The sequence below is a fragment of the Stegostoma tigrinum genome, chromosome 42 (assembly GCF_030684315.1).
Source record: "Stegostoma tigrinum isolate sSteTig4 chromosome 42, sSteTig4.hap1, whole genome shotgun sequence".
In the NCBI taxonomy this organism is placed as follows: Eukaryota; Metazoa; Chordata; class Chondrichthyes; order Orectolobiformes; family Stegostomatidae; genus Stegostoma; species Stegostoma tigrinum.
Window position 1 is genome coordinate 8,195,635 of NC_081395.1, and position 12,192 is coordinate 8,207,826.

General features: G+C 42.6%; 1 protein-coding gene across 2 annotated transcripts in view; it reads right to left on the reverse strand.

Moving 5' to 3' along the window:
* Nucleotides 1-757: 757 nt before the first annotated feature.
* frmd8 (FERM domain containing 8) overlaps nucleotides 758-12,192 on the reverse strand; it is a 30,895-nt gene continuing 19,460 nt past the window's right edge. For both annotated transcript variants that reach the window (XM_059641582.1, XM_059641583.1), the window contains exons 8-11: nucleotides 8,225-8,348; nucleotides 7,478-7,627; nucleotides 6,233-6,422; nucleotides 758-917 (exon numbers count right to left, since the gene is read on the reverse strand). In XM_059641582.1, the coding sequence (XP_059497565.1) occupies nucleotides 799-917; nucleotides 6,233-6,422; nucleotides 7,478-7,627; nucleotides 8,225-8,348 (583 nt within the window). In that variant the 3' untranslated portion in view covers nucleotides 758-798. The remainder of the gene's footprint in view (nucleotides 918-6,232; nucleotides 6,423-7,477; nucleotides 7,628-8,224; nucleotides 8,349-12,192) is intronic.

Here is a 12,192-nt window from a genome sequence, read left to right on the forward strand (position 1 = left end):
CAGGTCTGCCAGCACTTCTCACCCAAAATGTTTCGAAAACCTCTCCTTTTCCAGAGGCCAACAGACTTATTGTATTGTGCCAGCATTTTGATCTTCCTTTCGACTAAACAGCAGGTCAGAGATGAAAGCTCCCTCTACCCTGCCTCAACATTGTGCTTTATTCCAAGAATTCTAAAGGTATTTTACCAGTGCATCAATCTACGAGTTACGCAGTCAGATAGACAATTATATTAGTGCCAGACTGGGTGATGTTTGCTGACATGGGGCCCAATGATTTGAGGCAACCACAAATTCACTTACACGTGAGGCATCCAACACAGCAAGGAAACATTTCTCCCAAGACTGGGCTTGATTTCGCCAAGAAATGAAAGGACCAGGGTTGAAGGACATGATTTATCCCCCTGCACCATATAATCGCTACATTTCTCCAATCCAGTTCATTATTTCTTAAATAAACAAAATATATATATGCATTTCTTTCTCCCTACGAATCCTCTAAGACTCCTGGTTCAACACAGGGTGATTGAGACCCTCCGAATACTGCAACGTCTGGTTTCATGGACCCTCCTGAAGGTGTTGCTTCGAACAACAGTTGTGTGCTGTGCAATAATTCAGTCCCTGCAAGCTCAAATCCAATAACTTTTTTGCCATTGGCAAATGTCTCATTTCCTTCCACATTACCCCACCCGCCCCTCCAACTTCAGTCCTCTTTGGGAACATAAGTCCATCACCCCCCACCCACCCCGATCGTTCACTCCCTCCCCTCCCATGGAAATCTGTGTCTCTCCACAGGTTAGGTCAGCCCTGCTCCAGAGTCTCTGTGACCTCCACAGCAGTATAAGAGGCTGGACCCTGGGACAACTGCCGTGTGAAGAACGATGCTGCCCTCTTTGGCTTCACGCGCTTGATTTCTTTACCTGGAGGTTGAGGAAAGCAGGAAGAGAAACAGAAAATTGCATTTATAAGTCTCCTTTTTCAAACGCAGAACATAGTAAAGTACTCCACAGTCAATGAAGTACATTGAGGTATCCTTGTAACAATGCAGGAAATTTCTGCAGTCAACTTGCATGGCTCCACAAAAAAGGTAAATATGATTGTGGCCTATTAATCTGATTTGCTTGATGAGGGGTAAATATTGACCATCGAGCTCCAGGATGAAATACCCAACCTTTCTCTGAATTGGTGGTGAAAATTTGGTAAAACAAGCAAGGGCAGGACTTATACAATTAAAAGTAGGGCCTTGGGTAACAGCAATGCTGTAGAACAGGGACCTCAGGATTCAGGTACATAATTCATTAGGAAGTTTGCAGCACATGTAGACAAGACGTTTAGTACGCTTGTCTTTATTGCTCAGATCTTTGAATATAGGAGTTGGGATGTCACGGCGAGGTTGCAAAGGACGTTGGTGAAGCCTCTTCTGGAATAGTATCGAGTTCTGGTCACCCTGTCAAATGAAGGATATTAAATTGGAGAGGGCTCAGAAAGAATTACCAGAATGTTGCCAACAGAAAGTATAAGGAAAGGCTGGATAGGCTAGGACTTTTTTCCACCTGGGGTGTAGAAAATTGAGGGGGCGACGTTATGGATGTTTATAAAATCATAAGTGGTATAGATAAGGTGAACGGCAGGTGATTTTTCCCTAAAGTGAGGATTTCAAGACTTGACGGCATATTTTTAAGGTGACAGGAGAAAGTTTTAAGAAGGTAGATGAGGGCTAACTTCTTTGACAGAATGGTCCGTGTGTGAAATAAAATTCTAGACGAAATGGTGGATGAAGGTACTGTTAAAGCGTTTAAAAGACATTTGAATAAGTGTACAAATAAGAAATGTTTGGATGGATGAGTGCCAGGAGTAGGCAAGTGGGACTAGTTTAGTTTGGGATTATAGTCAGCATGACCAGGTTGGATTGAAAGATCTGTTTCCATGCTGTATGACTATGACTATAGTGGCATCAGGATCTTTGACATCCTCCCGGAGGGGAGATGAGGGTTTGACCTATCAGCTGAAACATGGTATCTCTAGCAGTACAATGTTCCCTCAGTGTCAGCTTGGAATGGACCTTGCTACCACAACTGCTAACTTAGAGGTGAGACTGCTACAAATGCAGCTGACATCCAAGATATTAAGTACTCAGCGCCAGTACTATGAACACTTGATAAGTCAGTCATCACGGTTTCTGTGTGGGGTTCGGGCGAGGTGTGGTAGTGGTGGTGGCGATGGTTGCTGGGTGGATTTGGGGGAGGGAGCTGGGGTAGCGGTGGTGCGGTTGCTGTGAGGAGCGATGGAGGAGAGACAGGAGGAAGAGAGTTTAAGGTCAGGAGGCTGCAGGCTACAAATGTGATCATTTGAATACTGGAAGACCGACTGAGATGCTGAAATAATGGAGTGCCCCTTTCCTGAAACTGGAACAAGCTTTCTAAATATAGCTTACAGAGGCTCTCTAACAGCAGAAACCTGGAAATGCACCAACACCAGAGACATTCTTGTAAATGAATAAGACACTTTCCACACTTGTTTTCCCTAATGCCTGACACACACTATTCACTCAATGCAGGAACAGTTGTGGCCACAAAGGGCACAGTGCGTCACTGTGCTAACATACAGTGCAATGACTATAGTGCAAGCATTCAAAGACAGCCACATTTATTGGCATGGGGGTGGGGAAGAGATTGGGAATGATAAATTTGTCTGAAGATTACCTCAAGTAAAAGCCAGTGTTCATTTACATCAGCCTTATTGTTCTCAACTAGTTAGGTGACAATTGATCACAATTCTTACAGTGCAGAAAGAGACAATTCACCCCATCCAGACTGTACTGGCTGTCTCAATTAGCAAATTACTCAGTACCATTCTCCTGCCTTATTCCCCTTTATGGGGCGGCACAGCTGCACAGTGTTTATCACTGCTGCCTCACGGCACCAGGGCCCTGGGTTCAATTCCACCCTCAGGCGACTGCCTGTGTGGAGTTTGCACATTCTCCCCGTGTCTGTGTGGGGTTTCCTCCAGGTGCTCCGGTTTCCTCCCACAGTCCAAAGACGTGCAGGTTAGGGTGGATTGACCATGCTAAATTGCTCCACAGTGCTCAGGGATGTGTAGATTAGGGGACTACAGGGAAACGGTGGGGGTATGAATCTGGGTGGGATGCTCGGAGGGTCGGTGTGGGCTTGTTGGGTTGAATGGCCTCTTTCTAAACTGCAGGGATTCTATGATTCTTTTTCAAATAACTGCCTGATTCCTTTTTAATTGATTTAATGGCAGCTACCTCCATCACGCTCACAGGCACTCTATTCCAGAACCAAATCCTCACTACATGAAAAAGAAATTTACCCTTGCACAGCTTTTGCTTCTTTTGTCAATTAAATCTTTGTCCTTTTGTTTTCAGTCATAGAGCTGTACAGCACAGAAACAGACCCTTCAGTCCAACTTGTCCAAGTCAACCAGATATCCAACATTCACCTAGTCCCATTTGCCAGTATTTGGCTCATATCCCTCTAAACCCTTCCTATTTGCGTACTCATCCAGATGCCTTGTAAATGTTGTTACTGTATCAGCTTTCACGACTTCCACTATTCTACTACCAGAACAAAGTGCTTCTTACTATCTACTCTGTGCAGGTCTTGCATTTTGAAAATTCCCTTCAGCTTTGAGAGGTCTGAAACACCTTCAAGGTATGTTCATAACAAGTACTCCTCATCCCTGAAACCATTCTCACAAAGTACTGAAAAGTCTCACACTGCAATCCTGCAGGGCAGCAACTGGAGACTTAGCTGACACCTCTTACAATTCTGAGCCTCAGTATCCTTTCTTCTCTGATCACCTGAAAGCCTCTTCACTGGTGGCTTATTCTATAACTGTTGCTGTTTGGATTTACAATGGAGTTAAGGCAGGCCTATGCCTCGTTTAAAATCAATGTAGCCTTAGTCACTGTTCCACTTGAAACAATCTCTTCCTCCCATGCCTCCGGATACTCTGACCTACGTACACTTCCTTCCACACGGCTCATCGCCAGACAGCTAAATGACAAAGAATAGTCCTGGAAACAATTTTAAGCAGACTCTATATTAGTAACTTCACTTTGAAAGCAAACGGTGTGTCTCTTTTCCATTATTTGAATAAATGTAAAAAGTAGGGAACTGGTAGTTTGTATAACAGAACAGACTATCAAAATTCAAATTCCAACGTGAAACCTACAAAATTTCAAGTGAAAACTTGAATACAGGAGGGGGTTTGTACTCCAACCTCTGCAATGCCCACAGGTCACAGAAGGTCTGTGTACAATGGTCAAAATGCATCTCCACTCCAGGGCTACCCCGGGAATGATATCACCATAGGAAGAGACCAGGCAGTCAGGTCCACAACCCTTTGGGCGTTCACAATTCCAGAGTTTGAGGGGAGAAAAGCTCCTACTCAGAACCAGTCTACAGCAACACAGTATGCACTGACAGAGACTTCACCCTTTATGCCAGCATTAATCTACACCAAATTCTGGAAGCATATCCTCTGCACCCTCCACCCAGTGACTACAGTTACAAACAGATATAAGATACAGGAACAGAATTAAGCCATTTGGCCCATCAATTCTGTTCTGCCATTCAAACATGGCTGATATGTTTCTCAACGCCAGTCTCCTGCCTTCTCCGTAATCATGATTCCCTTGTCAATCAAATACCCATCTCTACTTAAGGACACTCAATGACTTCACCTCCGCAACCTTCTGTGACAATATGTTCCACAGACCCACGAACCTCTGGCTGAAGAAATTCTATCTCCTCTCAATTCTAAAGGGTCATCCTTTCACCTGAAGGTTGTGCCCCTAGGTCCTAGTCTTTCCTACCAGGGCTCTATTCTATCTAGGCCTCTCAGTTTTCTGTAAGTTTCAATCAGATCACCCCTTCCCCTTCTACTCGCCAGAGTCCTCAACTGCTCCTCATACGTCAAGCCCTTCATCCCTGGGATCATTCTTGTAAACCTCCTCTGGACCCCCTACTAGGCCAGCACATCCTTCCTTAGATACAGGGCTCAATTCTGCTCACAATATTTCAAATGCAGTCTGACCGGAGCCTTATATAGCCTTCGGATTACATCCCTGCTCTTGTATTCTAGCCCTCCTGAAATGAATGAGAACACGGCATTTGGTAGCATGTTAAACTGAAGAGAATTCTGAACTAGAACTCAAGTCTTCTGTGCTTCAGATTCCTGAAACTTTTCTCTACTGAGAAAATAGTCTACAGCTCTCCTGTTTCTACCAAAGCGCATAGCCTCACACATGCCCACATTATATTCTGCCACTTTGTTGCCCACTCTCCTAGCTAGGCCAAATCCTTCTGCAGCCTCCCTGCTTTTTCAACAATACCTATTTCTCTACCTTTGTGAAATCTGCAAAGTTGGCAACAATGCCCTCACATTTCTTCATCCAGGTCGTTAACATATAACATGAATAAGCTGTCCTAACACTGACCCTCTCAGAATTCTACTAGTCACCAACTCCCCTCGGTAAAAGACACCTTTATACCCACACTCTGCCTTTGCCAGTCAGCCAATCTTGTATCTATGCCAGTACATTGGCCCTAACACAATGGGCTCTAATCTTATTTAGCAACCTCTTATGCGGCATTTGTCAAAGGCCTTCTGGCAATCCAAACAGATTGAAGCATTGGAGCTACGTTCTCAGCCTCGTAAGGATTTAATTTTGGAATATGACAGAAGTGAAAAATTGAATTAGCAGCCAGCAGCAACAGGTTACTAGTACACAGATCCCCTGGACTGCCTTTCCACATGTTAGTCTTCACATTTTTATTCCAATTCATCAACTACCTTACTCAGAGGGAAATGGGTTATTGGACTTACTCACTCATTTAGGTTTCTATCATTTTCTGTATGATTTTACAATATATATTTGAAGGGTAATTTTTTTTGGATTGTTGCTGGATTAAAAAATCTGTAGTTTTCAATGCAATTATTCTATTTGTACGGTCAGGATTGTGGAACTATTGTGCAGTGCAGCAGCACCCTCTGATGACAGGAAATGGTATGGCACCCGTGCAGAGTACTCAAACATACCCAGAATTTTCAGGCCATCCAGGAAAAGGCCAACATTTGCAAAGACAAAAGAGAAGGCTGACTCTGCTGAGGGTCACACTCCCGATTAGCAAGTTAGCTTGGGCCAAGACTCTCAGCCACTAATTGTTCAGTAATTAGCAGATGCAACCCAAAAAACAAGCAGGCCACCTACCCTCCTCCACATAGTCTATGGTTGACAGCTGCTGGATCCGATTGCACACCACGCTGTTCTGCCGCTTCAGTTTGCCACGTTTCTCCTTTGGTCTCGGTGGTTTTGCAGCAACAGCGTCCTGCGCTGGTGGTGCCTCGAAGGTGTTGCTGAAGTCAATGCAGTAGTCAATCATTCCACTCATCAGCTCCGCCTAGATAGATACACCAAGCATTAGTCCGGAGGCATCACTTCATTGCATCCTCAACCCAAGGGAGCAGCTTTTTTGGAGGTGGACTATTCAATTGCAGGACAAATCACTGCCCATCCACATTTCACTCAACAGTCAAAATCTCAGTCCGCAAGTAGCAATCCAAAGCAGGAACCTTTGCCTAATTTCTCCAAGTCTTTTAGTCTAGGAAAAATGAGGCTGGGCAGAGCACAGTGTGAGCACTAACCAAACATTTCCTGGACAGTCTTGTACAATAAAACACCTGGTCATGCTTTCACCTAACTTGGATATCCTGTTTGATGTAGGGTAACTGGGCACGACTTCCTTCTGTCCACCTCCACTTCATACAAATAATGTGAATAAGCTTACGAAAACTTTACACCGAATTTGTAACAGCTGCTGGTTCCACGTTCTTCAAAAGTAATCATGAACTTAATTGTCATTTAACCAGACAAGATAGTGTTTTGCATTTAAGCAATGTTTCCATTGTCTTTGCCTCCCAACCTGTAACAATTAAACAACCTTTCACTCCTTTTAAAGTCAAAAAAACATACTAAAGGCTGGAAAACTAAATTAGAACCAGAAAATGACCGAACTCAAAGCAGGCTGAGGGCAAAGAAAGGCAGAGTAATGCCAGGACCAAAATCAAAACAAATGTTACGCCTGGTGAGTAAGGTGTACGCGCAGTGAGAAAGCAGCGGAAATATATAAACTGCAAATTACTGTTATAATCATCTGGTTAGAGAATCCAGCAGGCACAGGGCATATAGTTATTTGAATTCCATCTTTATCATTTTTCATTTCTGTCCCTTTGGCATGAAGCATGTGGACCAAGTACACTGGGCAGTATGTCCTCCATATAGGAGGGCCTCAAAGTCATTCCACCCATTTGGTCTCATGTTGACACTCCACTCAAGTCTTTCCCACATTTCTACATCTCACTACCAGCAGATGCTTCTAATTGTCTGTCCCCTTCAATGCATCAACTGCTCTTAGTGATAGCAAATTTCACCATGAGAACATTATTTCCTTGGTACCTGCTTGGAATAGATCTTCAAAAGCTTGTTTACGACAGCTCCTCCTTCCTCTCCATCAAATTCCAGCCACAAGATGTCATCTGACTCTTCGTCCTCGGAGGACGTATACTCCCACGACAGCTCATGAAAACCTAGGGCCAAGAGCACGCACTGCAAAAGCGAATGTAGAGAGTTGGTACCGATTAGTCTTAATGGCAATCGAACCAAGCACCTTGCTGGTTTAGTCTTACACTAGGCATGCCACCCACGCCTCCAACAGGCTATCATGATGTTGCACTTGAGAAACTAAAGCAAATGAGGCCCGAGTTTGATTCAACATGTGTCATAGCATCCCAACTATATGATTTATCCAGATTTTCTATTAGCGTCTTAATGGATAATAGATTCCACTAAAAAAATATGCTTTTTTCAAGGCAGGTGTGCAGATTAAGCCCTCTCTTCACTGTCCCCATCTAAATCCCTCAGGGCAGGTACAGCACCATCTGGCTAGTATAAAGCTTGCTCCAAACTTTTTCAAAAGCATGGCTCAAATCCAACCTCATAACCGTACCAGCAATGATGCGATGCACGGCTGGAATTTCTCGCACCACCTTTATCCTTGTTGGCAGTGTGCAGCTGCCTAATTATTATAAGCAATGGGAGGCTGCGGGTGGATTTGTTCATATGACACAGAGAAGCAGATAATTTCAGAGAACACCAGACCAGCAGGCAGACAATTAAGACTGCTTAAGGAACAAAAAGTATTACCTTTTCCTTACTGTCCATGACAGACACACCATCCAAACTGATTGCGATCGTTACCAGTTTCCGCCCATTCCGATGCAGAAAGCTCTGCACTGGTTTATCAATCTCCCCAGAGAACATTGCAGAGCTGAAACCGCAAGAGACAAAATGTGAAGGAAGGATGATGCCAGAACCAACAGCATATAACAAACAGGCACAACAACTGCAAGTTCAGAATTCTCTTAGAAGTGGATGGGTGAGCACCAAAAATTGAGAGGTTTTAGAACAGCAAACATAGAAGCTATTTCTACTTGTTGTAAAATAGAAAATCAAGGGCTCCAAATAAAACAAACATTCACTGTTAAATCAAATAGGAAATTCAGAAGAAGCTTTTTTTTAGAAAAAACCCAGAATAGAACTTACCAAAGAGTTGAAACAAAGACACAGATGCACTTAAGGGAGAATACCAGATAAAAACAGAAGGAAGTGATTATGCTGATATAGTTGCTGATGAGAACATAAACACCAATGTATCAGATCATTGAATAAAATGGCTGATTACTGTTTTATGATCCCAGCAAATGCTAATAGCAGACAAGTCAGATTCCATCTTAAAGTTTGGCTTAATAGAGCATGGTTTCAATTTTCTGCAACTGTGTAGTTATTCACGAATACATTTACACAGGCTACAGATGGCCTTTTACAACAGAAGTTTACTATGCAAAAGATATCAACAAAGCCATACTTTAAAGATCTTATCACCAACATCAAAACAAAATTTCAATCCGACTCACGGTTAGAGACTCGATCCCATTTATAAAAACGTCTACTTAACTGAATTTTCCCAGTTTCTTTTTGCTGAACCATGGACATAATTTGACAATTCCTTCCCAGCAAGCATGAATCTTTCATAATTCTGATGACCTAAACACACTCCGTTCTAACAACATGGAAGATTTCTATCCAAACTCTGCCAGTTTGGAAGTTTCACAGATTAGAAACCATTTCAGCTGAGGTGATTGATTACCCTGAACTGCCTTGACTGCCCCTGCTAGCAGAAGCTACTCTGCCTTCTGAACTGAATTTTGGGTTTTTCTGAACCAAACACTGCAGCTTTGATTCTGATATCAGAACTAAATGTGTTTACTCTGCCTGTCATCAACTCAACAGCATCAACATTTTATTTGTAATTCTAGAGGGGTACTCCAAAACACACAACTGCAATCACATGCTTTCTTGTGCACTTAGGTCACTGTCCAAATGACTTTCTATTGTGGTTTAAATAAACTGACCGTTTGAAATCCAAATTGAAAATATATAACATACACCTTTTATCACTAATGTAATTTCCCTGTAATGTGACTTCAATTCAATGTGCACACAGAACCGTGGGGAATCAAACAACAGGAACCTCAAAGCAGATAATCACTCAAGAATTGAGAAAATGCAATTCTGGCAAAAACACTATTGACTTTGGATAGGCTGGAATTCAAATGTGCGTCAGTCACTAAGCATTTTCCCTTACAGATATGTGGCATCACCAAAGGTTCAAAGCTATGGTACTCACAACGAGGTCCGACTTTTCTTAGTAATCTGGCCTGCAGTACCGAGTCTTCCTCATAGCATATCAAACTATCAGATTTTGCCAAAGCTGGAACTCATCATTACTGTCTCTTATCCAGTTTTTCGGTAAACGCAAAAGGAAATGCTTTCTGGAGATGGGGATACCATCTCCAAGTCAAACAGCTGTGCCATTCGGTCCTTAAAATCGCGGGCAGGCTCAATCAGATCACGGCCAATCTGCATCTTAACTCCTTCTACCCAATCTGCCACAATATCCCTTAACATCCTCACGTAGAAAACATGCAATTTCAGATTTACAATCAAGTAAGCATCTGCTGCATTGAGATACACAAGTCTGGAACAATCTTGCTTTACATTAAATAAGGTGCTTCAATAACTTCTCTCCTAAATACATACCTTGATGTAGTTCTTCTCTTCCCTCCGACTTGAATTCCAGTATGTCTTTTTCACCTTGTACATTTCAATTGTTTTTCATTTCCCTCCTGGTGTCTGATGATGTGTTTAACATAACTTACTTTCACAAGTATATTGCATTCCACAGTGACTATCTCCAACTACCACTCCCTTTGCTCTTTGTTCTACAACACCTTTGACCTTTAATATCTCTCCAGCCTTTCCTTTTGTTCGACTTGCCTCACTACCTTTCAAGAGCAAAAACAACTACATTTCCTCCTCTTCAGTTCTGAAGAATGGTCACATTTGACTCTGAACATTAATTGTTTCCTTCTTCATGAATGCTGCCAGATTCGAGTTTCTTTAACACAAATTTCCTTTCTCGAATATGCTGACTAATTTTAATGATATCTCTGCCCTATGAATAAAGTTTCCATTATATCAATACATTTTCCCCAAGTTTCTTAAAAAAAATCAGCCGGGTGATCAAAAGGCTTTCAACAGATCTTAAATGTTCATAGATTGGGCTGTGTATGTAGACTGAAGGTTTTGTGGTGCGTGGTGCTGTCTCTCTCTCTGAGCCAGGTGCCACGTGCCCCGTGCCCCAGAATTGTGCCAAAACGCATCCAAGGTAGATTAAAATGAATTTTTGGACTTCTGTTCATTTTTCCACAATACAGCACTTTGGACCTTCAGTCACAGGCTATCTAGCACGGCAGTTTAGGAAAAAGAGAGGTGCAATGGAATTTGGGTGCCATGGTGGAAGTCACTGAAAGTTGGCATGCAGGTACAGCTGACGGTGAGAAAAGATAATGGTATGCCAGCCTTCATAGTGAGAGGATTGGTGTATTGGAGTAAGGATGTTTTGCGGCAGTTATACAGGGCCTTGGTGAGGCCACACTTTGAGTATTGTGTGCAGTTTGGTCTCCTAGTCTAAGTACATTCTTGCTATTGAGGGAGTCCAGCAAAGGTTCACCAGGCTGATTCCTGGGATAGCAGGGCTGGCATGAAGAAAGATTTGAATTAACTGGGCTTGCATTCATTGGAATTTAGAAGAATGAACAGGGATCTCATAGAAACAAAATCCTGACAGGACTGGACAGGCTGTTTATAAGGAAGAATGTTCCTGATTTTCAGAAAGTCCAGAGCTAGAGGTTACAATCTAAGAATAAGGAGTAAACCATTCAGGACTGAGATGAGGAAGAATTTCTTCAGAGTTTTGAACCTGTTGAATTCTCTACCAGAGGCTGTTAGGACCAGTTCACTGGATATATTTAAGTGGGAGCTGGACATGGGCCTTGAGTCTAAGAAGATCAAGGGATATGGAGAGAAAGTGGGAGTGGGATACTGAGATTGCAAAATTAGCCATGATCATATTGAATGTTGGTACAGGCTCAAAGGGCCAAATGGCCTACTCCTGCACCTATTTTCTTTGTTTCTAAGGCATTGCACAATTCTGTGACAACTTTTTAAAAAGGCGAGAGAACTTAAATGAGACATTTAAAGGAGACAGAGGTAAAAGCATAAAGGGAGAAAGTCCAACTATTCAAGATGAGAATGCCAAAAAATTTACTCAACTTCCCTCAGGAGATCCTAAATGCCAGGAGGCAAACCTTTCCTCAGGATAAGATGGGTAGGTCGCATGGCATGGAGTTGAATACCACGTGGAGCTAGTCAGGGTACTTAAAGTACAAACTTGACAGCTTAAACAGGCCTTTGCCTATCAGAGATTCTTTTACAGCATTTTGTAACTATTCTTAAGTGAATTAATGGATTATGTTCAGGACTGGACTGCCAGGTTGCTCTAAATTAATAACCCTTCAAGGAATGGGGCTGTTACCTGAATGACTCTGCCACATTCCTTGATCTTTTACCCCTCACTGTCTTACGTGCACACACAAAACAGAAATCTTATGCTACATCACGATGAAGCATAACTTTGTGCACACAATACACTGCATTGTGTGATGGCAACGTCAGTAACTAAGGTCTCTAAATTAACAAACATTTTCTGC